Source organism: Anguilla anguilla, chromosome 15, assembly GCF_013347855.1.
Source record: "Anguilla anguilla isolate fAngAng1 chromosome 15, fAngAng1.pri, whole genome shotgun sequence".
NCBI lineage: Eukaryota > Metazoa > Chordata > Actinopteri > Anguilliformes > Anguillidae > Anguilla > Anguilla anguilla.
Genome location: NC_049215.1, coordinates 439,366 through 466,822, shown reverse-complemented (window position 1 = coordinate 466,822; position 27,457 = coordinate 439,366). Strand labels below are relative to the sequence as shown.

General features: G+C 48.2%; 2 protein-coding genes across 2 annotated transcripts in view; one reads left to right on the top strand and one right to left on the bottom strand.

Moving 5' to 3' along the window:
- The first annotated feature begins 40 nt into the window (after positions 1-40).
- On the top strand, positions 41-13,548 carry plekha3 (pleckstrin homology domain containing, family A (phosphoinositide binding specific) member 3). Its single transcript, XM_035393435.1, has 8 exons — positions 41-503; positions 1,031-1,147; positions 1,363-1,518; positions 1,766-1,905; positions 2,373-2,543; positions 11,039-11,082; positions 11,461-11,576; positions 13,028-13,548. Exons 1-8 carry the CDS (start codon positions 464-466, stop codon positions 13,111-13,113), a joined length of 870 nt encoding a protein of 289 aa, XP_035249326.1. The 5' UTR covers positions 41-463; the 3' UTR covers positions 13,114-13,548.
- A 1,100-nt stretch (positions 13,549-14,648) lies between these two features.
- The window catches only part of LOC118214035 (SEC14 domain and spectrin repeat-containing protein 1-like), a 30,438-nt gene continuing 17,629 nt past the window's right edge, over positions 14,649-27,457 (bottom strand). Inside the window, exons 10-19 of the mRNA XM_035393434.1 lie at positions 26,166-26,383; positions 24,218-24,340; positions 23,303-23,497; positions 22,164-22,278; positions 20,705-20,864; positions 20,497-20,578; positions 19,205-19,327; positions 18,489-18,680; positions 17,975-18,099; positions 14,649-16,639 (exon numbers count right to left, since the gene is read on the bottom strand). Of these exons, the coding sequence (XP_035249325.1) occupies positions 16,486-16,639; positions 17,975-18,099; positions 18,489-18,680; positions 19,205-19,327; positions 20,497-20,578; positions 20,705-20,864; positions 22,164-22,278; positions 23,303-23,497; positions 24,218-24,340; positions 26,166-26,383 (1,487 nt within the window). The 3' untranslated portion in view covers positions 14,649-16,485. The remainder of the gene's footprint in view (positions 16,640-17,974; positions 18,100-18,488; positions 18,681-19,204; positions 19,328-20,496; positions 20,579-20,704; positions 20,865-22,163; positions 22,279-23,302; positions 23,498-24,217; positions 24,341-26,165; positions 26,384-27,457) is intronic.

The following is a 27,457-nucleotide window of genomic DNA, read 5'->3' as shown; positions in this document are numbered from 1 at the left end:
CTTATTTTCCATTGGATGATGAGCTGTCAATTCACATGCCTTGGCGTCCCGGACAAACAGGAAGTTAACAACATGTCAGGGTCAGTGGGAGAGTTATTTAGCTAGCTTACTTGTAGCTTGGTATTTAAAATGGTTGAATTTATTGCTTACTAGCTGACTAGCCAGGTCTTGACTAATTGAAGGTAGCTCAGGAAATGAACTCTGACTAGTGTTAATAGCAGCGTGCCACAGCCTGTCGCAATTCATAATGTTTATCGTATGGCTTAATATTTGTAGCTATCGCATTTTAGGAATATAGCTAGCTAGTTAGATAGCTAGCTAGCTACATTTTGATAGGATAAGGTTTAACCTTAACCTGCCTTCCCAGTTTGCCATAAAATAGATAACTAGAGCTAGCTGGCTAGCAAACATATTTTGAAGCTGGGGGTAACAGCGGGAGCTTCGGTATTTATTTACATAAATTATGGAGGGAGTTCTGTACAAATGGACAAATTACATCACTGGTAAGTGTTTTAATTGGGTAAATGATATTATGTGACTGGAGCTAGCTGGCTAAGTAAAGTAGCATCTGACTAGATGACCAGTAGCTTAGGTCTAGTTGTTTACCTAAAATTATCCTAATGCAGCCAACGGTGGTGATGGGTTGTGCAGCTAACACTAGCGGATGGCCTCGCAAGCAGTGGCAGCGTTCACTAGCGCTTACTAGATATTTACCTAGGCTATATTCATACTATTCGTTTTTAGTCCATAATTGCTGCATGTTTAACGATAACTATTTATTGTATTTGGTTGTTGTGATTGTGTTATAGTTCGTTCATGCAGATCTCAGATTATTAGTTTGTGTAGTTAACGTTACTGCAGTTCATCTGTTAATGAATATTCCAGTTTGCTGTTAATAAAGCATGTCGTAGCGTTTTTAACGCTGGTAAATTGGGATTCTGGTGTCATTTGCATTTAAAAACAAAATAGCTATTTCATCCAGATTCAGTGCTGTCAAACATAACATTTCTCAAATTGCATTTGGTTTCAGGTTGGCAACCTCGCTGGTTCGTACTGGGAAATGGTATTCTTTCATATTATGATTCTCAGGATGATGTCCGTAAAGGCAGCAAAGGAAGTATTAAAATGTCGGTCTGTGAAATTAAAGGTAAGATTAAGTCTATTATAGGGGCCGAATTTAGGCTTCATAACTATACATTATCCGTAGACAGTAGAGTTGTAGAGATATGTAAGCTAAGTAAACTACTGAAAAATAATCTCGTCTTCACACCATTGTAGTATTGTATAGCAGGTTCTCCAATGGCATTTTGCTTCAGGATGAATTTCTTTGTCTCAGATTTTTCCGTGCGTTCTTCCTAACAGTTCACCCGACTGACAATACCAGACTGGAGCTCATCATTCCGGGAGAGCAGCATTTTTACGTGAAGGCTGTCAATGCGGCCGAGAGACAGAAGTGGCTGGTGGTTCTAGGAAGTTCAAAAGCCTGTTTGATTGACACCAGAACGAAAAAAGAAAAAGGTACTGACCTAAGACAGTGAGAACAGAAGCACTACTGACTGGTTCAGTAACACAATATATCTGTTATTTACAGCTGCATGTTCAGTCATCAAGCTGTGTATTGCTTGTGCTGTTGAAATCATTTATGAGGAGTATATTGCTTCTGGACTTACATATAGTCCTAATGGAAATGAATTACTGTTAAAATAATGCAGTTTTAGCTCTCACTTGTGGATTTCCATGTTTTGTTTGTGTTTTTCTGCTGCAGATATCACAGAAACCACAGAGACTTTGAAAACAAAGATGTCGGAGCTGCGACTCTACTGTGATTTACTTACACAGCAGGTCCACACCATACAGAGATCTGCTGATTACGAAGAAGCCGACCACACAACGTCCAGTACAGAGGTGACCCCAGCACTGCCGGAACACACTCAAAATGCCACGTACTGTGTGGGGGAAAAGTAGCATAACTGCAACCTGTTCAACACAAGTTGGTAATCCAATGACCAGGCATCTCATGACTTGTCTTTTTAATTTTTTAATTTTTAAGAATACAGTCCACGCAGTGGACAGTACTTCAATTTTCAGCTAGTTTTCTTGCAGTCCACTTGAGCATAAAAGGATGTCACTAAATTCACAACATTGGCAGTGCTGGCTGCAGTGAAATGCCCCTTACTAAGGGTTTATTTGTTTGGCAGTGTAGGGCAAACTATTAAACAAGTTTATTTTGTTTTCTACGGCTGATTTAAGTCAGCTGTAGTGTGAGCCGTAAGTTATCCAGATCTGAAACCCTCATTTTGTACCAGAATGTTTTAAAAAAATGTTTTGTTTTTTTAAAGACTTCCTGTGGGTTTTTTTGTCTTGTCTTTCAGACCTTAAATGACGCCTCTTCCTTACTGAGTGCCACATGCAATACCTTTATTAAAACACTGGAAGAATGTATGAAAATCGCCAACGCCAAGTTCAAGCCGGAAATGTTCCATTCCACCTCGGCGGCCTCCGTCATCGCACCCGTCTCCTCTTCCCCACTGCATACGGCACGGGTAAAGCCTTACTGTGCACCCCTTCCCTCTTCCCCACTGCGCACCTGTCTCCTCTTCCCCACTGTGCACCAGTCACCTCTTCCCCACCATCTCCTCTTCCCCACTGCGCACCCGTCTCCTCTTCCCCACTGCATACGGCACGGGTAAAGCCTTACTGTGCACCTGTCTCCTCTTCCCCACTGCATACGGCGCGGGTAAAGCCTTACTGTGCACCTGTCTCCTCTTCCCCACTGCATACGGCGTGGGTAAAGCCTTACTGTGCACCTGTCTCCTCTTCCCCACTGCGCACCCGTCTCCTCTTCCCCACTGCGCACCCCTCTTCTCTTCCCCACTGCGCACCCATCTCCTCTTCCCCACCATCTCCTCTTCCCCACTGCGCACCTGTCTCCTCTTCCCCACTGCGCACCCGTCTCCTCTTCCCCACTGCTTATGGCGCGGGTAAAGCCTTACTGTGCACCTGTCTCCTCTTCCCCACTGCATACAGCGCAGGTAAAGCCTTACTGTGCACCTGTCTCCTCTTCCCCACTGCGCACCCATCTCCTCTTCCCCATTGCACACCCATCTCCTCTTCCCCACTGCGCACCTGTCTCCTCTTCTCCACTGCGCACCTGTCTCTTCTTCCCCACTGTGCACCCGTCTCCTCTTCCCCACTGCACACCCGTCTCCTCTTCCCCACCATCTCCTCCTCCCCACTGCGCACCCGTCTCCTCTTCCCCACCATCTCCTCCTCCCCACTGCGCACCCGTCTCCTCTTTCCCACTGCGCACCTGTCTCCTCTTTCCCACTGCGCACCTGTCTCCTCTTCTCCACTGTGCACCCATCTCCTCTTCCCCACCATCTCCTCCTCCCCACTGCGCACCCGTCTCCTCTTCCCCACTGCGCACCCGTCTCCTCTTCCCCACTGCGCACCCGCTTCCTCTTCCCCACTGCGCACCTGTTTCCTCTTCCCCACTGTGCACCTGTCTCCTCTTCCCCACTGTGCACCGGTCTCCTCTTCCTCACTGCGTGACCCATCTCCTCTTCCCTACTGCGCAGCCGTCTCCTCTTCCCCACCATCTCCTCTTCCCCACTGCGCGACCCATCTCTTCTTCCCCACTGTGCACCTGTCTCCTCTTCCCCACTGCGCACCTGTCTCCTCTTCCCCACTGCGCACCCATCTCCTCTTCCCCACCATCTCCTCTTCCCCACTGCGCACCTGTCTCCTCTTCCCCACTGCGCACCCGTCTCCTCTTCCCCACCATCTTCTCTTCCCCACTGTGCACCTGTCTCCTCTTCCCCACTGTGCACCCGTCTCCTCTTCCCCACTGCGCACCCGCTTCCTCTTCCCCACTGCGCACCCGTCTCCTCTTCCCCACTGCGCACCCGTCTCCTCTTCCCCACCATCTCCTCTTCCTCACTGCGCACCCACCTCCTCCTCCCCACTGCGCACCTGTCTCCTCTTCCCCACTGCGCACCCGTCTCCTCTTCCCCACTGCGCACCCGCTTCCTCTTCCCCACTGCGCACCTGTTTCCTCTTCCCCACTGTGCACCTGTCTCCTCTTCCCCACTGTGCACCTGTCTCCTCTTCCTCACTGCGTGACCCATCTCCTCTTCCCTACTACGCAGCCGTCTCCTCTTCCCCACCATATCCTCTTCCCCACTGCGCGACCCATCTCTTCTTCCCCACTGTGCACCTGTCTCCTCTTCCCCACTGCGCACCCATCTCCTCTTCCCCACCATCTCCTCTTCCCCACTGCGCACCTGTCTCCTCTTCCCCACTGCGCACCCGTCTCCTCTTCCCCACCATCTCCTCTTCCCCACTGTGCACCTGTCTCCTCTTCCCCACTGCGCACCCGTCTCCTCTTCCCCACTGCGCACCCGTCTCCTCTTCCCCACTGCGCACCCGTCTCCTCTTCCCCACCATCTCCTCTTCCTCACTGCGCACCCACCTCCTCTTCCCTACTGCGCACCTGTCTCCTCTTCCCCACTGCGCACCCATCTCCTATTCCCCACTGTGCACCCATCTCTTCTTCCCCACTGTGCACCCGTCTCCTCTTCCCCACCATCTCCTCTTCCCCACTGTGCACCTGTCTCCTCTTCCCCACTGCGCACCCATCTCCTCTTCCCCACTGCGCACCTGTCTCCTCTTTCCCACTGCGCACCCATCTCCTCTTCCCCACCATCTCCTCTTCCCCACTGCGCACCTGTCTCCTCTTCCCCACTGCGCACCCGTCTCCTCTTCCCCACTGCGCACCCATCTCCTCTTCCCCACCATTTCCTCTTCCCCACTGCGCACCTATCTCCTCTTCCCCACTGCACACCTGTCTCCTCTTCCCCACTGCGCACCCATCTCCTCTTCCCCACCATCTCCTCTTCTCCACTGTGCACCCACCTCCTCTTCCCTACTGCGCACCTGTCTCCTCTTCCCCACTGCGCACCCATCTCCTCTTCCCCACTGCGCACCCGTCTCCTCTTCCCCACCATCTCCTCTTCCTCACTGCGCACCCACCTCCTCTTCCCTACTGCGCACCTGTCTCCTCTTCCCCACTGCGCACCCATCTCCTATTCCCCACTGTGCACCCATCTTTTCTTCCCCACTGTGCACCCGTCTCCTCTTCCCCACCATCTCCTCTTCCCCACTGTGCACCTGTCTCCTCTTCCCCACTGCGCACCCATCTCCTCTTCCCCACTGCGCACCTGTCTCCTCTTCCCCACTGCGCACCCATCTCCTCTTCCCCACCATCTCCTCTTCCCCACTGCGCACCTGTCTCCTCTTCCCCACTGCGCACCCGTCTCCTCTTCCCCACTGCGCACCCATCTCCTCTTCCCCACCATTTCCTCTTCCCCACTGCGCACCTATCTCCTCTTCCCCACTGCGCACCTGTCTCCTCTTCCCCACTGCGCACCCGTCTCCTCTTCCCCACCATTTCCTCTTCCCCACTGTGCACCTGTCTCCTCTTCCCCACTGCGCACCCGTCTCCTCTTCCCCACTGTGCACCAGTCACCTCTTCCCCACCATCTCCTCTTCCCCACTGCGCACCCGTCTCCTCTTCCCCACCATTTCCTCTTCCCCACTGCGCACCTATCTCCTCTTCCCCACTGCACACCTGTCTCCTCTTCCCCACTGCGCACCCATCTCCTCTTCCCCACCATCTCCTCTTCTCCACTGTGCACCCACCTCCTCTTCCCTACTGCGCACCTGTCTCCTCTTCCCCACTGCGCACCCATCTCCTCTTCCCCACTGCGCACCCGTCTCCTCTTCCCCACCATCTCCTCTTCCTCACTGCGCACCCACCTCCTCTTCCCTACTGCGCACCTGTCTCCTCTTCCCCACTGCGCACCCATCTCCTATTCCCCACTGTGCACCCATCTTTTCTTCCCCACTGTGCACCCGTCTCCTCTTCCCCACCATCTCCTCTTCCCCACTGTGCACCTGTCTCCTCTTCCCCACTGCGCACCTGTCTCCTCTTCCCCACTGCGCACCCATCTCCTCTTCCCCACCATCTCCTCTTCCCCACTGCGCACCTGTCTCCTCTTCCCCACTGCGCACCCGTCTCCTCTTCCCCACTGCGCACCCATCTCCTCTTCCCCACCATTTCCTCTTCCCCACTGCGCACCTATCTCCTCTTCCCCACTGCGCACCTGTCTCCTCTTCCCCACTGCGCACCCATCTCCTCTTCCCCACCATCTTCTCTTCTCCACTGTGCACCCACCTCCTCTTCCCTACTGCGCACCTGTCTCCTCTTCCCCACTGCGCACCCATCTCCTCTTCCCCACTGCGCACCCGTCTCCTCTTCCCCACCATTTCCTCTTCCCCACTGTGCACCTGTCTCCTCTTCCCCACTGCGCACCCGTCTCCTCTTCCCCACTGTGCACCAGTCACCTCTTCCCCACCATCTCCTCTTCCCCACTGCGCACCCGTCTCCTCTTCCCCACTGCGCACCCGTCTCCACTTCCCCACTGCGCACCCGTCTCCTCTTCCCCACTGCGCACCCGTCTCCTCTTCCCTACTGCGCAGCCGTCTCCTCTTCTTAATGCCACTGCACCACTTGCCATAACAGGAAGGCAAACGTGTCACCAGGCTCTCTAGTTCACTAAATTAGAGGTGAAAGGGAGAACAACTCTCGTAATAATTCTTCATTATGAATACAAAAAATGCTGTTACAATATGCATTGTTGGCTTCTGGCCTACTTTAACTGTTCCCAGAGTTGTTCCTGATAATATAAGCCCAAACTGTGAAAGTGTTGTGTGTTAGCAGGGCTTTTCCATGCTTAGCTGGTGACTTTGTGTGATAGCGACTGCGGTCGGTCCGGCTTTACCGTCAACTCGACGTGTCGTCTCCCGATATTTAGCTTCATTTAGAATCTAAAGTTCTGGTCTTCAAGAGACCACCACAGTGCATTGAGATGTCGGTTATAAAATAAAATTTTTATTGATGGGTTGCATATTGTAAGTGCCAGAATTGTAGGAAAATATAGCCTATACTGAAGGTCATTCTACAGGAGTTGTGGTATTTGGAGTTGTAATGTCTTGAAATGCGGTTTGTTTTTGTGACTCAAAACTTACACAATACAATTGCAGTATTAATGAACCTTTTAAGTTAATGAATCCACACAAATGCCAGCTTGCTGTATTGAAATAATTTTTAGAATTTTCTGAAATTCAGTTCAGTCTGCACAGATAGGCAAAAACAGTGTATGTTAATACAGTAGGATCCATTCCATTCATGCCAATGTAAAGAGATTGCATATTTCCATAACCCATTAGCGCATATTTCAAATATTTTCATGGAATTATATTATATTATACATCAAATTACATCACCAAGCGAGGATGAAGTGTCTGGTGGGGGCAGGAGCAGCACAACGCACAGGTGTCCAACCAGGTGAGACGCAGGAGGTGCCAGGGCCGGAGTCACCCCATAGTGCCCGGAACCTCCAAGTGTTGCAAACTAATCCCTCTAGCATCAATCTAACAGGAGGTGGATCAAATGGCCTGCAGCTAACATGACTTCACTGTGGAAGCAGTTTGACGAAGATGTCAACCAAATTCTGGAGGCAACGGTGAAGGCAGAGGCCGATAGGAAGCTACAAGCCATGACAACAATCATTGTCAGCATCGCAGCTGAACGGTTCGGAGAAGAGGAGAAGAAAAGCTCCAGAACAGCTTACTCGAAGAATCAAAGAGCGGTGAAGATCCACAACATCAGGCAGGAGATGAAAGCGCTGAAGTCCCAATACAAGGAGGCATGAGAAGAGGAATGCATTGGCTTGGCCCAGCTGATGTGCATCCTATGGAATAAGATCAGAGTCCTCCGCTGGGCATCGGAGGTGGCGTCGCAAAAGGGCCAGAAAACGTGCGGCCTTTATTGCCAACCCCTTCAAGTTCACCAAGGAGCTTCTGGGGCAGAAGCGCAGTGGGAAACTGGCCTGCTCGCAGGAAGACATAGACCAACATCTGAAGAAGACATACAGTCACCCTGAAAGAGTGCAGGAGTTGGGAGAGTGCAACATCTTAATAGACCCCCCTGAACAGGATGTGCAGTTCGACATGTCGGATCTGCAGCTAAAGGACGTCAGAGAGGTAGTCCGCAAAGCAAGGGCAAGCTCTGCTCCAGGACTAAGTAGCACCTCGTACAAAGTGTACAAGAACTGTCCCAAACTCCTGCTGCATCTGTGGAAGATCCTGCGAGTCTTCTGGAGAAGGGGGAAGATCCCAGAACAGTGGAGAGTGGCTGAAGGGGTGTGGATCCCGAAGCAGGAAAACTCCACCCAGATAGACCAGTTCCACATCATCTCCCTGCTGTGCGTCGAGGCGAAGGTCTTCTTCAGCGCCGTTTCCAAGCGGCTGTGCACCTACCTGGCAAAGAATACCTACATCGACACTTCAGTCCAGAAGGGTGGTATTTCAGGGATGCCAGGCTGTCTGGAGCACACCGGTGTGGTGACACAGCTCATCAGGGAGGCCAGAGAGAACAAGGGCAATCTGTCAGTGTTGTGGCTCGACCTGGCAAATGCATATGGCTCCATTCCACACAAGCTGGTGCAGCTCACACTGACCAAACATCACGTCCCCAGCAGAATCAGAGACCTCATCGCTGATTACTACAGCAACTTCAGGATGAGGGTCTCTTCAGGAGCAATAACATCAAGCTGGCACAAGGTGGAGATCGGCATCATCACAAGGTGCACTATCTCTGTGACACTGTTCTCCCTAGCCATGAACATGCTCACCAAGTCTGCTGAACCGGAGTGCAGAGGGCCCAGAATGAATTCCGCTCAACGGCAACCACCAATCAGGGCGTTCATGGATGACCTCACAGTCACCACAGAATCAGTCCCAGGCTGCCGGTGGATTCTGCAGGGGCTCAAAAAGCTGGTGGAGTGGGCCCGGATGCATTTCAAAGCAGCCAAATCTAGATCTATGGTGCTGAGGAAAGGGAAGGTGGAGGACAAGTTCCGATTCAAGATTGCAGGCACAGCCATCCCAACCATCACAGAGAAGCCAGTCAAGAGCTTAGGGAAGGCTTTTGACAGCTCTCTGAGGGGGACAACATCCATCCAGTTGACCTGCACCGAGTTGGATAGCTGGCTGAAGGCTATGGACAAGTCTAGCCTACCTGGGAAATTCAAAGCCTGGGTGTATCAGCATGGCATTCTTCCCAGAATCCTGTGGCCCCTCCTCGTCTATGCAGTTCTGATCACGACAGTCGTGACCTTAGAGAGGAGGGTCAGCAACCACCTCAGGAGATGGCTGGGGCTGCCAAAGAGCCTGAGCAGAATCGCACTCTACGGACACCACAACAAACTGCAACTACCCTTCAAATCCTTGGAGGAGGAATTCAAGGTAACAAGAGCCAGAGAAGTGGTACAGTACAGGGACTCACGTGATCCGAAGGTGGCCAAAGCAGGGATCCAAGTGAGGACTGGCAGGAAGTGGAGGGCACAGGAAGCCGTTCAGGAAGCAGAGGCAAGGCTGTGTCACAAGAGGCTGGTGGGAGTGGTCACACGAGGCCGAGCTGGGCTAGGATCCTTTCCAACTCCCCAAATGAACACCATCAGAGGGAAGGAAAGGCGCCGCCTAGTTCAGGAGGAGGTGAGAGCAGCAGTGGAGGAGACAAGAACCTGCAAGGCAGTGGGAATGAAGCAACAGGGGGCTTGGACTAGATGGGAAAATGTGGTCGAGAGGAAAGTGACCTGGGCTGAGCTTTGGAAAGCCGAGCCACACCGCATCAAATTTCTCATCCAGGCAGTGTATGATGTGCTTCCAAGCCCATCAAATCTGCACACATGGGGCAAAGCAGAGTCACCAGCATGCCCACTGTGCTCCAAGCGAGGAACCCTGGAGCACATCCTCAGCTGCTGCACAAAGGCACTTGGAGAGGGACGGTACCGATGGAGGCATGATCAGGTCCTGAAGACCATCGCTGAAGCCATCAGCGCAGGAGTTGAGTGGGCAAAGCGGTCCCGACCCTCCAAGCAGACCATCGCCTTTGTCAGAGCTGGGGAGCAGCCAAAACCCACTAGAAGAACATCTGCAGGCATCCTGACCTCTGCACGGGACTGGCAACTGTTGGTGGACCTTGAACGGCAGCTGAAGTTCCCCAACCATATCGCAGCAACCACCCTGCGACCAGACATTGTTCTTGTGTCTGAGTCCACCAAGCAAGCTGTGCTGTTGGAGCTGACAGTCCCATGGGAAGATTGCTTGGAAGAGGCCTTTGAAAGGAAGCTCTCCAAGTACGCGGGACTGGTCAGCAAATGTCAGCAGGCTGGGTGGAGAGTGAGGTGTCTCCCAGTGGAGGTTGGATGCAGGGGATTCGCAGCCCGTTCTTTAGCCTTTAGCAATTTGGGCATCGAGGGAGAGAGGAAGAGGAGAGCCATCCGCAGTACCGCCGATGCGGCAAAGAGGGCTTCAAGATGGCTGTGGCTCAAAAGAGGAGAGCCATGGGGTCATAAGTAGCTAGCCATCTGGACACAAGCTGGGGTCTGATCAGCCCCGGCTGGGTCACCTGGAGGAGGGTGTATGATGTTGAAAGACCCAAAACACTCGATGATTCCAGGAACATCACTGAAGATGTGTCCAGATGCATCAGCAGATGTATGTACACAGCATTGCATAATGGTCTATAAATATGGTAAAGTATGTATGGTAAAGTAGTCATAAATAAACTGACAATTGCCCTATAAAGACACAAAACCGCTAAATTTGACTAAGGTAGGCAGTTTCTGCTGAAGATCACATTGACAGCAGACGTCTAAGTCTCCGTTTCACTCTTTAATGCAATGAAGCGGATTCTACTGTAGTTAATTTAGCATGTCTAAGTTTACATGTAAACTTGAAAGTAGTAAAAACATGAAATTGGGCCAGGAACGTCACAGACCATTTCTAATCATTTAGAATTTTTTTTGTTTTTTATTGCACGACTTAGGCTTGAGAGAACACTTGGACAGCCCGCCTAAGACATTTCAATGTTACATTTTTGATTATACTTTTTATTTTTGCATTGTTCTAGATGAAGCGATCCATCAGCCACCCAGGGACGTACAGTTTTGACAGGTACAGTCATATTTCATTTAAATTGCTTAGCTTCTTTTGTTGAAAGGCCAGTGTGTTTTATTAAATGACATTTAATCATTCTGTTGCAGTGACATCATATCGCAGCCTTTAGAATGAGTTTAAATATATTTTTCTTCAGGGTTAGTGCACTTCCATTATCAATTATCAGTAATGATTTCCATTATCAATAGTGCTATTTCATGAATTTTCCACTTCTAGTCTGAATTTTACTCCACTTTCAATTATGTGGTCCACCTTTTTTTCCAACTTTTTTTTCCAAAAATAAAACCCAATAAAATATGAATAATTAGTAGACATGCGTCATTTTTCTCCTGGCTGTGGTTGCAGTGTCAGTATGTGAAACTCTGATGTTGGCAGGATGAGTCACTCGCCAAAGGAGTGTGCGTATTCTCACCAGCGGCTAGGCCAACGGCGCTCCCGCACGTGCTCAGACACAGAGTCCCACAGCGACGGCTGCACGGAGGAGCCAGACCGTGAGTCTCCCAAATATCTCACACTCATTATGTTACTGAGCTATTCCTAAAGGAACAGTCCTCACTCATTATGTTACTGAGCTATTCATAAAGGAACAGTCCTCACTCTCATTATGTTACTGAGCTATTCCTAAAGGAACAGTCCTCACTCATTATGTTACTGAGCTATTCATAAAGGAACAGTCCTCACTCATTATGTTACTGAGCTATTCCTAAAGGAACAGTCCTCACTCTCATTATGTTACTGAGCTATTCATAAAGGAACAGTCCTCACTCTCATTATGTTCCTGAGCTATTCTTAAAGGAACAGTCCTCACTCATTATGTTCCTGAGCTATTCTTAAAGGAACAGTCCTCACTCATGTTACTGAGCTATTCATAAAGGAACCATCCTCACTCATTATGTTACTGAGCTATTCCTAAAGGAACAGTCCTCACTCATTATGTTACTGAGCTATTCCTAAAGGAACAGTCCTCACTCATATTGTTACTGAGCTATTCCTAAAGGAACAGTCCTCACTCTCATTATGTTACTGAGCTATTCATAAAGGAACAGTCCTCACTCATTATGTTACTGAGCTATTCCTAAAGGAACCATCGTTACTGAGCTATTCGTAAAGGAACCATCCGCACTCATTGTTACTGAGATATTCATAAAGGAACCATCCACACTTTCATTGTTACTGAGCTATTCATAAAGGAACCATCGTTACTGAGCTAATCATAAAAGAACAGTCCTCACTCTCATTATGTTACTGAGCTATTCATAAAGGAACCATCCTCACTCTCATTATGTTACTGAGCTATTCATAAAGGAACCATCCACACTCTCATTGTTACTGAGCTATTCCTAAAGGAACAGTCCTCACTCTCATTATGTTACTGAGCTATTTATAAAGGAACCATTGTTATTGAGCTATTCATAAAGGAACCATCTTCACTTGTGTGTGCTATGTGTATGCAGTGTGTGTGAATGCACCTTTTAAAAGTGTATAATGTCTCTGTCCTTTAAGTGTTTCCTGTGTGAATGCACTTTTTAAAGGCGGCCAACTCAGATTTTTCTGCTTCTCTTTGGCAGTTGCTCGCAGTATCCCCAAGGAAAGATTCTTCCAAAAAAATTTTTAATGGCTAACAAATTCAAAATGGTTAAAATTTATTTAAATTCCATACTGATAATCAGTTCCCAAAAATGTGCTTGAAAAAATAAATGCAAACAACCATCATTAATCCATTACATATAAAAGCCAAATTGGCAAACTGAAGTATTTTTGATTTTTAATTGACACCTGGCATTTAGATGTTTCCTGGGTGATACTGAGTGTGAGTGTTGTGGATCTGTTTCTCTGGCCGTTTGGGATGGTGAATGGAGGCTGTGGTTCCTAGGAGACCGGAGGCTGTGGTTCCCTAGGTGACCGGAGGCTGTGGTCCTCTTGCATTCTTCTCCCTCTGCAGGGCATGGTCTGTGTGCCAAGGCCGTCGTCAACGGAGACTCGTCTTCGGTGATTCCAGAGGAGGCCAGCGCCAGCACCAGGATCTGAGACACCTGTCTGTCTGCACCATGTGATCTCGGCCCTTAGAACACGTTACTGATATTACAGGAAGTACACTTATTTCCTGTACACGCATTGCTCTGCACTTTAAATAATGTATGTAAAAAAATATCTTATTTTAATATTCCCAACTTTTTTTTTTAACATTTATGAATATGGCAGAATCTGTGTAAGCTGTGATGTAATTTTATGGTTGTTACTGAGTACAGTGAAGTTTGCAGAGGTGAACCTGGCGTGTTTTACACAGCGCTGTGGTGTGTGGTTAGCCGTGCCTGAGGGAGAGAGCTCTGACTGGCCTTTCTAAGCCTAGGCATGCCACAGCCTCACACTTATGTACAGTAAGAGAATGAAGTCACGATTATCACGTCCATCATTAAAACCTGCTTTAACAGTGATGTAATGCACTGAATCAAAGAGTCTCCACACTGTTTACAATGTCTGTTATTTGTAAAATTGTCAAAACGAATTTCTTCCCCCCATAAGTGTTTGTGCAATAGAACATGCCATTCTGTTGTCAGAGAGACCCCTCTTTCAGAATATGGCAGTTCAGTTTCAGTAATTCAGTGATCATGAATCATTTTTATTCCAAAATCTTGTGTAAAGAGGAAAAATGTATTTGAAGGTAATGTAAACAGACCTTGATGACATTCAGCAATGTGCGATAAAACAGTTTCAGGTCACAGTTTTTCACTCTACATCAAATGAGATGTAGGTTTAAAAAAAAAAAAAAAAAAAGTCATGAAAAATAGTGTCTGGTTTTTTGAATTAGCAGGAAGCAAATTTAATCTTCTGCAATATGCATAGGTCAACATGAGGGCAAATATTTACCGGGAGTAAAATCAACATGGTGTAAAACCGATCCATATTTTACGTTACGGGAGAGGAAATGGTTATGTTCAGAAGTATTCCACAGAAATAATCAGCTGCAGCTCAACTGAGAGAGATCAAGGGTCACAAGTAGACATGACCTCCCTTCATATTCCATCAGTTCAAGCACATATAGACCTGCACAATTCAAAGGATTTGTTATATTCTCAGGTCCTTGCAAAGCAAATTGTAAATAATGTATACTAACTGAAGGCCACTTTGAAAATATATATATATATGTATGGAAAAGCTCATGTGCCTATTAACTCTGGAGCTTGTTTCACATTATAAAGTATCTAAATGCTAGAAATGGCACATGGCTCTGAAAGACAGCTCTTGGGCCTAGAGACCGCATGCCGTGCCTCAAACACCACGTCCATCAGAAGAAACACAGTTACACATCACTGCATGAACAGACAACTGGCAAAGCGCGCAGGAGCCAATCACAGGCCTGGAAATCCAGCATTTCTACTCACCGGCTTCTGTTTCCCCAGCGTCATCACAGGCCACCACAGAATGTTTAGTTCAGTGCTGAGAAGGCACACTGGCACCACCTTGAGGCCAAATGTCTAACTAGCGCATCTTGTGCACTACAGCCATGGTAATGGTTCCCACAGATTAGCTCACTTTTAGAAATGATGGATTTCATTTGCAAGTTCACACTGAATGAATATATTTAATTCAGTTTAGAAATAAATATCACAATGATACCGCAAAATGTATTAACTTGTATAACACTTAAATGGCGCATGAATATTTTGTGACCTTTGTGCACTTTTACAGTCTATCCTTTACAAACTCTTGCTCATTTAGGGATACCATTAGAAATTATTTTTATAACCCAGATCTGTATGATATACATAATTATACCTGCAAGTGTAAAATTGCTATCAGAATATGTTAAAACTACAGCAAAACAAAATAAATATTGTATTGACATTTTAAGAACATACTTCAAGATACAGGAAGTGTACATAAACTGTTAATGGCAGTTTGGAATTCTGAAAGAATAATTCTCACTGTAGTTCTATTAAGTGAAACGAGCGTTAATTATAGTGCACATTTGTAACAAAGCCTATGAGGAGATGTTTAATATTAATATGCGCAAGTTCCACAGTAATCAGGGCCTTTTTAAAAGTGGGTTTACGTACCTGCAAAATGTATTGTTCACAATAACCATCTGAAAACAGTGGGCTAGGCAGTTTCTGCTCATACAAAAGGGCTGCAGGGTGGCTTTGCCCATTGGTACTGTTAAAAAAGATGCAGCGACCAGCGACTATTTAAAAACGTGAAAGGAAGGGAAATGCATTTCTTACCGTCTACAAACAGGAAGTCCACATATGGCCAAGAAATTCTACAGTGGCAGAGAACACAGAGGACCGAGATGAAGCTACGCATTCTGTGCCATTATGAGTCTCGCCTGCCCGTGCTGGACAGGTAAGTGCCAACACAGTCATTCACAGTCATCCAATTTACATACGTATGTCATGGCAGGAGCAGAGGGCTATTAACTGAGCACTCCGCCGTGATACAGTTTGGCAAGGTGGCGGTCTGTTGAGGAAGAACAGGACGCTGATACCGCCCATAAGAGCCTGGGTATCCCATGGTGCCCTGGGGGCTGTGTGAGCACGGGTTTCCCATGGTGCCCTGGGAGCTGTGTGAGAGTGTGGCTTTCCCATGGTGCCCTGGGGGTTGTGTGAGAGTGTGGGTATCCCATGGTGCCCTGGGAGCTGTGTGAGAGTGTGGGTATCCCATGGTGCCCTGGGAGCTGTGTGAGAGTGTGGGTATCCCATGGTGCCCTGGGGCCTGTGTGAGAGTGTGGGTATCCCATGGTGCCCTGGGAGCTGTGTGAGAGTGTGGGTATCCCATGGTGCCCTGGGAGCTGCGTGAGAGTGTGGGTATCCCATGGTCCCCTGGGAGCTGTGTGAGAGTGTGGGTATCCCATGGTGCCATGGGAGCTGTGTGAGAGTGTGGGTTTCCCATCGTGTCCTGGGAGCTGTGTGAGAGTGTGGGTATCCCATGGTGCCCTGGGGGCTGTGTGAGAGTGTGGGTTTCCCATGGTGCCCTGGGAGCTGTGTGAGAGTGTGGGTTTCCCATGGTGCCCTGGGGGCTCTGTGAGTGTGGGTTTCCCATGGTGCCCTGGGAGCTGTTTGAGAGCACGGTTTCCCATGATGCCCTGGGGCCTGTGTGAGAGTGTGGGTTTCCCATGGTGCCCTGGGAGCTGTGTGAGAGTGTGGGTATCCCATGGTGCCCTGGGGGCTGTGTGAGAGTGTGGGTTTCCCATGGTGCCCTGGGGGCTGTGTGAGAGTGTGGGTTTCCCATGGTGCCCTGGGGGCTGTGTGAGTGTGTGGGTTTCCCATGGTGCCCTGGGGGCTGTTTGAGAGCACGGTTTCCCATAGTGCCCTGGCAGCTGTGTACACTGGGATTTGTGACAGGTGTTGCATGGTGCTTAAGGGAGTCCTGGCTCCTGGGCAGGCATCTGGGGAGGAATCATTAGCTATCCTGGGGGTCCATCTCCAGATCATTTTCCTGAGGATGCTCTGCCTCTTCCTGTTGCATCCTCTTCAGCTCCACCAGCTTCATTCTGTCCCTGATGGCTCGGGCGGAGGAGGCCATGTCACCAGGGCTGCCGAAGTACTGCTCAGTCCTGCGGGGTACACACAGCGACCGCCAGCTCAACCATAGAGCACACAATAACCGCCATGGAGCACACAGCGCCCACCAGTTCAGCCATCGAGCACACAACAACCGCCATGGAGCACACAACAACCGCCATGGAGCACACAACAACCGCCATCAAGCACACAGCAACCGCCATCGAGCACACAACAACCGCCATGGAGCGCACAACAACCGCCATCAAGCACACAATAACCGCCATCGAGCACACAACAACCGCCATCAAGCACAAAACAACCGCCATCGAGCACACAACAACCACCATCGAGCACACAATAACCGCCATCGAGCACACAATAACCGCCATCGAGCACACAACAACCGCCATCGAGCACACAACAACCGCCATCGAGCACACAACAACCGCCATTGAGCACACAACAACCGCCATCGAGCACACAACTGCCATCGAGCACACAGCGCCCGCCAGCTCAACCATCGAGACCCTCAGCTCAGCCAAAATGGCAGCCGACTCAGCAGCCAGAGGAAATGAAATGCCTGAATTCAATGAGGCCTGCATTCAATCAACGTCTCTCTTTTAACTTTGAGAGATTAAACGCAAGTCTGAAGCTTCAAACACAATTTAATGTGTTCAGTCATCTCAAAAATGAACATGCCATACTTCGTAAGGAGAGAAACTATTTAATTTATTTGTAAATAAAAGTTTAGTAGACATGATGATTGAATCTGGATGACTGTCTCATAATGTTTTAGACAGTGAGTGTTAGAGGAATGTGGGAAAGAACGTACAATAGGATTCTCAAAAGTCTCGAAATATGTTTTTGACATTTCAAGATTTGGTAATGAGATAAAAAAATTTCTCATCAAGCAAAAAATTATAAGATTTTAAGCGTCATTATAAGACTAACACACTTAAGGCAGACTTTTTTAGTAAATGAGAGCATATTACAGCTGAGCATACTGTGAAGCGCACATTTTTACTGCACACCTGTCAGTCTGTGAACACAAAAGATAGAAAACAGAAGTTTTATTTGTGTAATGCACATCGCCATCAAGTGATGAACTGGAAAGAGGCAGGGAAAAGTAAATGAAATCCTTGATTTCTGCAACAGTGACCTTTTGAAGAAGGGTGTAAAAGAATCAGCTGTTCAGCAGCTGTGGCTCAGATGGTTATGGACAGTCTCCAACAGAACTGCCTGATTAGAAACACACCGTATCGTAACCCTTTTTTAAATGTTAAATCTGTAATCCTTTGTAGAAGGTAATGTAAATGGGGGGAGGCGGGTTGGTACTAACAGGCTAACGGTGGAGCATTAAGCACAGTGCAGTTTGCAGTACTCACCCGTCGGGAAAAACCACAGGCACCGTCAGTCTGTCCAGCACAGATCGCCCGATGGCCTCCACCTCCTCATAGGCCTCAAAGTTTGCCTCTAAGTCCTCACCCTGTTCTGCTCCCTCTTTCAGCACCTGAGCCAGACAGTAACCATGCAGGCATTACAGCAGAGAAATGAACACTGCCAAAGCACACGTTTTCATATTAAAATGCTCTTAAATTATTAATCTCATTATGTACTCTTATGTTCTACATGGGCTGAATGGCCTGTTCCAGTCATTATGTATTCTTATGTTCTACATGGGCTGAATGGCCTGTTCTCATTAGGTAGTCTTATGTTCTTATGTTCTAGATGAGCTGAATGACCTGTTCTTCTTAATGTGTATTTTATTCTTAGTAAATCTTTTCTTTAACCAAGGTCAACTGGCACACTGCCCGCTGTTTTGGCATAGCCTGGATGGCCGGACCACTTAATAGGTAGGTTCCTGGGCGGGGCTTGGGTGGGTTCCTGGGTGGGGCTCACCTTCTCGGCCGCGGCATGGAAGGAGGCGGCCATGTCGAGTCGCTGGACCCGCTCCTCGGAGGTGACGGAGAACTGCTTCCAGACGCGGTTGAGGCGTGGCAGGGTGTCGCCTGAGGAGCGCGTGGTGCAGCGCAGGGACTGGCAGAGGACCACAGTCGCCTGGAGCAGCTGCCTGCCATAGTCATAGGTGCTCTGAGATCACAGTCAGGACAGGCCTGTTAGTGCCCACACACCACAACACCCGCACACACAGTCAGGACAGGCCTGTTAGTGCCCGCACACCACAACACCTGCACACAGTCAGGACAGGCCTGTTAGTGCCCGCAAGCCGGAAGTACCGCTGCCGGGGATTGAACCCGGGTCTCTGCAGTGGTAAGCAAGTGATTATACCTCTACACTACCCAGACGGCCCTATCCCTGGTAATTGTAATATTTTTTTCTCGATGTTGGTGAAAATGGGTTATTTTTTAAATTATCAGCAAATTTTACTTGTGTATAAAATATTTCAAATAATTATTCAACCCAGGTCTGGTAATAGTAGTTAAAAATGTTGCTATCCTGGAAAGGGAAACTGATTCACTAAAAAGCCTTACAATCAATAAACTAACAGTATAGTAAAAAATTAACATGTCAACAATAAATGTCCATGCACTGGAAACTGTGCAGTGGAAACAGTGTTAAAATGGTGGATTACCACCCAACAATCCCCATCCTACCTGAGCAACATCCACAAACTTCTTGTGCTTCTCCAGAAGCACTTTTGATTCTTGTGCATCGTCTCCTAGTCTGATGTGGGTCTTCAGGAGAGCATCCAGAAGCTCCCCCAGCCATTCCACTGCCTAGTGACAGAGTAACAGCATGGAGGGCAGGCAGACTTCTCTCAGCGTGGGAAACAGACAACATGGTCACAACACATGGTCAAGTACAAAAACCCATTTATTCCAGACCAGACGCTCTCAAGTCCTGGCACCAGGTCTCTCCGTATATATGCTGGTTCCTGTTCCAACCATTATAGAAATCCTTCAAGTGTAACAAGCTGTTAATGTTTCTCAGTTACACACTTCTTAGCAAAAATGAGGGATGATTAGGCACATTAGGTCAGAAATAGATTTGTATTCTATAAAGAATGAATTACTATTAAAACTGAATTTTAATGACTCAGATTAGCTTGCAGACAGGGGGTGTTTTCATTTTGTGTAACAGACACCACCAGCTGACAAAGAAAATACAAATTAGCCAAGCCTGCTTTACCGTACAGGTAATGAACAAAACATAGGTAAATGAGGAACAACAAATATACGCATGAAGTACATGCTTCTAATACACAGGAATGACTCGTTCATTAACAATAGAAAATAATGTCCCAGCATGCATAGGGTAATATACAGAAATGCTGGACAAGCCTGGGGGCAGTAATTATGGCTAACATGGTTGGAAGAGGAGACCTGAGTGGTTTGAAAGAGGGGTTCTTGTTGAGGCATGTTTGACAGGGACTCCAGGGGCTCAGGCAGGTTAAATCACTGAGGTTTTATGAGTCTAAAGCAACGTCAGCACGGAGGAACAGATAAGTAACGGGTGAGTAACTATAAAGTCACACCTGTAAGTGACTTCCCTTAGTCTTTCCATTTATTTGCTAATTAACTTCAAGTTTTCTAATTATAGAATTTAAACAACCTTTATTTCAGAGGAGCCCCAGGCCCTGTTTCTGAAGACCTGTGAAATTTTTGGGGTTTTCTTGTAACTTTATTGATGATTTAAAGCTGGCCATTAAAACTGCAAAATCACTTTTTTCTTGGGTATAACTTGTTGACTTTGAGGTGAAAGTAAAAATCAGGAGTACCTCTAGGGCCAGGGTTAGGGACTCCTGCCTTCATTAATCGAGGGATCAGCTAGAAGGAAAACCTGAAAACATATGGAGAACCCAGGGCAGAGCTCTCTTTTGGAAGAACCCCCTTTGGGAGAACCTTCTTTGGGAGAACCCCCTTTGCAGATGGACAGCTTAACTGACCTGCACTGCATCCTCTTCACACTTAAACAGCTGGACCATCTGAAGCATCTTCAGCCTCCGCACATCCACCATGTCCTCACACCTTCACACAACAAAGAGGGTCAGGTACCACCCAAAAGAAGCGCCCGTTCCCACCAACAACCATCTGGATGAAGCACATGGCCAAGGGCTTGGCTTGGTTTCCTTCCAGCCAATGGCGGAGACCTACCTCTGTTTCCGCAGCTGCATGTCTTCCATGACGCCGTGGATGTGGTCAACGTTCTCCTTGCTTTCCTCATTCACATCCTTCCCATACGACCAGGATGTCTGGGTGGAGATTTGGTCGAGTAGAACCTGTCCTTTCTCCCTCAAGCCTTGCAGAGTTCCCTCTGAAATTGAGCAGAGCCATTTCAGATCATGGACTTGCAGCTATAGCTATCAAAAAATAAGGACCTATTTTAATGTAACCTTAAAAAAAAGCAAATGACCATGTAGAGACTGCCAGTTTTTTATGCTCCCCCTTCTTCTCACAACACAGTCCGCTAGTCAGGCTCACACAGACACAAGATGGAGGAAGACACTGTATGCAGCTCCACAGCCGGACCTGCAGGTGGGACTGGTGTGTCATGAGTGTATACCGAAACTCTTCCATCACTGGGTGACCCCATAGAGTTGTCTGCCCCACCCAGAAGCCCCACAAATGCAAAATCAGATTCACCAGAAAGCTGTGAATTTAAGAAACTGTTGAGATCTGGCCCTTTGACTTTGACCCAAATACAGTGCACGAGAGAGGACAGTGGATGAGAGAGGAGCAGAGGATGATAAATAGATGATAGAGGAGCAGTGGATGATAAGTGGATGATAGAGGAGCGGTGGACAATAAATAGATGATAGAGGAGCAGTGGATGATAAGTGGATAATAGAGGAGCAGTGGGTGGTAAAGGAGCAGTGGATGATAGAGGAGCAGTGGATGATAAGTATATTATAGAGGAGCAGTGGATGATAAGTGGATGATAGAGGAGCAGTGGGTGGTAAAGGAGCAGTGGATGATAGAGGAGCAGTGGATGATAAGTGGATGATAGAGGAGCAGTGGATGGTAAAGGAGCAGTGGATGATAGAGGAGCAGTGGATGATAAGTACATGATAGAGGAGCAGTGGATGATAAGTGGATGATAAAGGAGCAGTGGATGATAAGTGGATGATAGAGGAGCAGTGGATGATAAGTGGATAATAGAGGAGCAGTGGATGATAAGTAGATGATAGAGGAGTAGCAGATGATAGAGGGGCAGCAGATTATAGAGGAGCAGTGGGCGGTAAAGGAGCAGCAGATGATAGAGGAGTAGCAGATGATAGAGGGGCAGTAGATGATAGAGGAGCAGTGGGTGGTAAAGGAGAAGTGGATGATAGAGGAGTAGCAAATGATAGAGGAGCAGCAGATGATAGAGGAGTAGCAGATGATAGAGGAGTAGCAGATGATAGAGGGCCAGCAGATGATAGAGGAGCAGTGGGTGGTAAAGGAGCAGTGGATGATAGAGGAGCAGCAGATGATAGAGGAGCAGCAGATGATAGAGGAGCAGTGGGTGATAGAGGAGCAGCAGATGATAGAGGAGCAGTGGGTGGTAAAGGAGCAGCGGATGATAAAGGAACAGTGGAAGATGGAGGAGCAGTGGAAAATAACTCCTCCTCACCCACAGTCTTCAGCTTCTCCTCCAGATGCTTCAGTGTTTGCTGGATGGCAGCTCCATCGGCTGGGGCCACATCCACACAGAGCATGCCCAGTAGCCCGTCTAGCTGCTGCGACAACTGAGGAAGTGCACAGACACGATAAAGCCATGGTAACATTCTCTGCTCATTCATGAGTGACAGCACCATGGTAACACACTGGTCATTCATGAGTGACAGCACCATGGTAACACACTGGTCATTCATGAGTGACAGCACCATGGTAACACACTTGTCATTCATGAGGAGTGACAGCACCATGGTAACATTCTCTGCCCATTCCTGAGTGACAGCACCATGGTAACACACTGCCCATTCATGAGTGACAGCACCATGGTAACATTCTCTGCTCATTCATGAGTGACAGCACCATGGTAACTCTCTGCTCATTCATGAGTAACAGCACCATGGTAACATTCTCTGCTCATTCATGAGTGACAGCACCATGGTAACACACTGGTCATTCATGAGTAACAGCACCATGGTAACATTCTCTGCCCATTCATGAGTGACAGCACCATGGTAACATTCTCTGCCCATTCATGAGTGACAGCACCATGGTAACACACTGCCCATTCATGAGTGACAGCACCATGGTAACTCTCTGCTCATTCATGAGTGACAGCACCATGGTAACATTCTCTGCCCATTCATGAGTAACAGCACCATGGTAACATTCTCTGCTCATTCATGAGTGACAGCACCATGGTAACACACTGCCCATTCATGAGTGACAGCACCATAGTAATACTGATAATAAATTATGTGCAGCAGTTTCGGAAACGATAATTGTTTTGGTCCAGAAGCCTTGCGAATATATTTATTAAAATGTGCATATTATATGACATAATGCAGATTTTTCAATCTGCTTTTCATATGAAACGTAACAGTCATCAATCGATTTTCAAAATACCATCCAGGATGTTTTATTTTTCCTATCGTATATTCCCCATTCACTTTAATGGGAGCTCCAATGTTTTTCCCTCAACACAGTACAGGCTTACTTCCGGGACTTCACAAGCTTAGGTTAGTTGAAGGTGTGCTGGCCAGTCTAGTTAAATATGCACGTCTGTGTGTGGCACTGGTGGGAGGGGGCGGGGCTTACGTCCTGGGCGGTGCTGTGGAAGTCGTGGGCGGACTGCAGCACGTTCTGTCTGAACTCCAGTTGGCTGGCCTGTCTGTAGCACACGTCACTCAGCTGCTGCTGCAGGCCCTTCAGGTCCACCAGGTCCTCCTCATCCCCAGAGTTCAGCAGGGCAGCGATCTGCTGGTTCAGCTCCACATAGACAGCAAACCACTCCTGCAACACACACACACACACACACACACACTTATACATACCGCAAACCACTCCTGCTACACACATACACACACAAATACATACTGCAAACCACTCCTGCAACACACACACACACTTATACATGCCGCAAACCACTCCTGCAACACACACACTTACATATACTGCAAACCACTCCTGCAACAAACACACACACACACACACACACTTATACATACCGCAAACCACTCCTGCTACACACATACACACACAAATACATACTGCAAACCACTTCTGCAACACACACACACACACATACATACCGCAAACCACTCCTGCAACACACACATACAATTCTGCGGTTACATTCATAAACTGCAGTGAGTCAGTGAGGCAGTGCTGAGCTTCCCAGGTCAGGTACACAGGCTGGATACAGCGCTGCAGGTACACAGGCTGGATCCAGCGCTGCAGGTACACAGGCTGGATACAGCGCTGCAGGTACACAGGCTGGATACAGCGCTGCAGGTACACAGGCTGGATACAGCGCTGCAGGTACATAGGCTGGATACAGCGCTGCAGGTACACAGGCTGGATACAGCGCTGCAGGTACACAGGCTGAAAGCTCAGTCAGTGACAAGCAGGTGACCTCTGAGAGATGGGAGCTCTCCGGTAGCAGGGATGTCCACCAATCAGTGAGTGATGAAAGGAGGGGAGTGGCATGGGAGGGCAGGGGGCGGTCCTTACGCTGTGCTGGCTCTCGATCTCCTCGTGCTTCTGTTGCAGAGCCTGGGATGCCCTGATGGAGTCGCCGATCCCCCACTGCGTGCGGAGCTGTTCAGTTCCAGGCCCCTCCAGCCAGTTCACAACCTGCACACAACCGGTCTCATTAACACTGCCCCAGTCGGGGTGTCTTGTGGCGTAGCCTGTAGAGCACTGTCCACATGCTCATTACGAGCCGCAACGTTAGCGGTTCGAGTCCGACCACGTGACCCTTTGTTGCATGTCTCTCCCTCCTGTATCTCTACACTGTCCAGTCCAATAAAAGCTGAGAAGCTTTTAAAAATAAATAAAAATAAAAATTTTAAAAACACTGCCTCAGTGAGCATGAGTCAAGATACCCCCAGCCCTCTAACATAATAATTAAATCAGCCTGATATTCTAAGAAACAAACAATCACAGCAGGTAATAGAGAGTTCTCTGGAAAAATCATCAATTATGCAAAAATATGCTGAAACTGAAAAATCAGAAGCTTCCCATGATAATCAATCCATCCATCATCGTGTATTGAGGCAGGAATACACCCTGGACAGGTCACCAATCCATCGCAGGGCACACACACCATTCACTCACACACTCATACCTACAGCCAATTTTGATCCTCCAATTAACCTAACCTGCATGTCTTTGAGCTGTGGGAGGGAGCCCACGCGGACACAGGGAAAACACGCACGCTCCACACAGAAAGGCCACGACTGAGATTCAAACCGGGGAACTTTGTGCTGCGAGGCGACAGTGATACCCACCTCCCATTGTAGTTTGTAGCTGATATGTGAATGTAGTTGTATTGATTAATGTATGTCCATTTACCATTTACCATCCCAGTGCATTCTCCTCATAGTGAAGGAAGGGAGGAGTCTGGAAGATTCCGGGGGGGGGGGGGGGGTGTAAGTGCGTGGTAAAACAGCTACTGGTTGATCTGGACAGGTCTGTTTCAGTCATCACCCCAGGCTGGTATTCTGTTCTACCTCAAATAGATGTGAGTACTGAAACATACATTCTACACCCACCCCCCTGTCCCTTTCTGCACAGGATAATAGACTGGGAACACTTCCAGCCATACATTTACCACTAAACACATCCTCCAGAGAGGCACTAAAGTCATTTATTCCAAAAAAAACATTAAATTAGCCCTTATTAAGTTACATTGCATTAAGTTAAGTTACGGTTTAGTGTGAAAGAGCAAACGCAGTGTTTGAGCGGGAGCCGGCCCAGCTGCAGCTGCTGTTACTGCCACTTCCACAGGGTGGCGCTGCACACGCGGCGTGCGGCTCAACCCCATGAGGCCAGCGGACGGGAGTGAAGCGAGCGAGCGTGGGAGTAGAGCCAGGGCCAATCACACGCCACGACGCTTCTGACACACAATGACTCCCACAGGGACATTCTTATGCTCTGAGGATTCCTTCCAGAAAAACGCACAGGCAACAGAGACCAGCTCAGTTCAGGGGGAACACAAGATGCACAAAAAACAGTGACGGGGAAACTCATAGTGAGCTGTACAGAGTGCCTTCCCCCTTCAAACGCAAACGTTTCCCCAGACCGGCTCCTAAAAGCCGAACGTGGACGGTTTCAGGATGAGAAATGTGTGGGGGTTTCTGGAGGGGCGTGGTCTGACTAAACAGGAAGCACCTGTGACAGGCCAGAGGCCCCATTCTGCAGAACCAGCCGCTAATAAGGAAGGACAAGATCAGAGGGGCATCGCTTTAGTCCTACTGCACCAACCGAACACGCTCTGCTGCGCAGGCCTGCGCCAACCTGCAGCAGCCTGGCCTGGATCTCCTGCAGCTATGCATACCTGCAGCAGCCTGGCCTGGATCTCGTTCAGCTGCGCATACCTGCATGACCTTGGTGTGGATCTCATTCAGCTGTGCATAACTGCATGACCTTGGTGTGGATCTCGTTCAGCTGCGCATACCTGCATGACCTTGGTGTGGATCTCGTCCAGCTGCGAGCGCTTGCTGCGCTGCCTGCACAGCTCCTGGTACTTGGTGTACTGCTCCCTCAGAGAGTCCAGCAGCTTCATCACCTGCGGCTGGGCCAGCAGCTCGTCATCCATGGGGGACCAGGCCGTCCCCGTACCCCCCTCCGAACCGTTAAACCGCCGCTGCTGCAGCTCCGACAGCAACTCATGACCTGGGGGGGGGGGGGGCAGAGAGAGGAGGCGGCAAAGAGAGAGAGAGAGGGAGATAGAAGGAGTGGGACAGGGAGGGACACAGGGGGAGATGAAACAAAAAAATGGAGGGAGAAGGACAGACAGAGTGATAGAGAGAAAGGAAAGGGAAGGAGAGAGAAAGCAAGGGATAGCACAAAGACAAAAAGGACACATAAAATGGTGAGCGTAGAGGATCAGAAGAGGCGTGGCAGAGGTTGGCAGTCTTCCCGTTACTGAAAGGAACACAGGCCTATACAGCTCAGGGTAAAAATGACAGCTGCCATCTATTAAACCCATATTAAAATTCAAGAGCAAACTGCCGCCTTAGAACAGTAAACATTCCCAGTAAACTCCAGCAGGAGAGACAGCAGCACAGGAATACACCTGCTTAGGCTCTCTCTGCCAGACATGCAATAAAAACAATTAAACCACACTCTAAATCCACATACTTAAACCACGCGTAAACCACACACTTAAACCACACTCTTAAACCACACTCTTAACCCCTTAACGCACATGCCAAATCTTGCCAATCCTTGCCCATTTAGGGGGTAGCCTACCCTATTTAAAGCGTTATAACTTCAGATGTGAACACCAGTGAGACTTTAAAAACGGCATAATTGAAGCAAGACATTTGTACAATTTACAATACTAACGCAGATTCGTTTATATTCATAATTTTGAAGAAATAAAGTGCCACAAATGCAATTGTCAAGACAAAAAAATCAAAAATGAATTTGCACTTTTTTAGTTTGCAATGAAATACTGAGAGATCGCATATATACAGCAGATTAAACTATACATGTGCTGGATCAAAAACTTCTTGACCACAAGTTCATAAAATCTAAGGGTGAATATGTAGAACTACTATAGATTTATGAAGCAAAAACTAAGCAGTGTACCCAGCGTCTCCAAATCTATCCAAAATTATGCATTGCTGTAAATCACAACATATTCACGTATTTCACTACAAATCAACTGTTTTGACTCAAGAAACTCACTGTTGAATCATTTTCAAGTGGGAATCACAAGCTTTCCATCAGTACAGTGGTCTA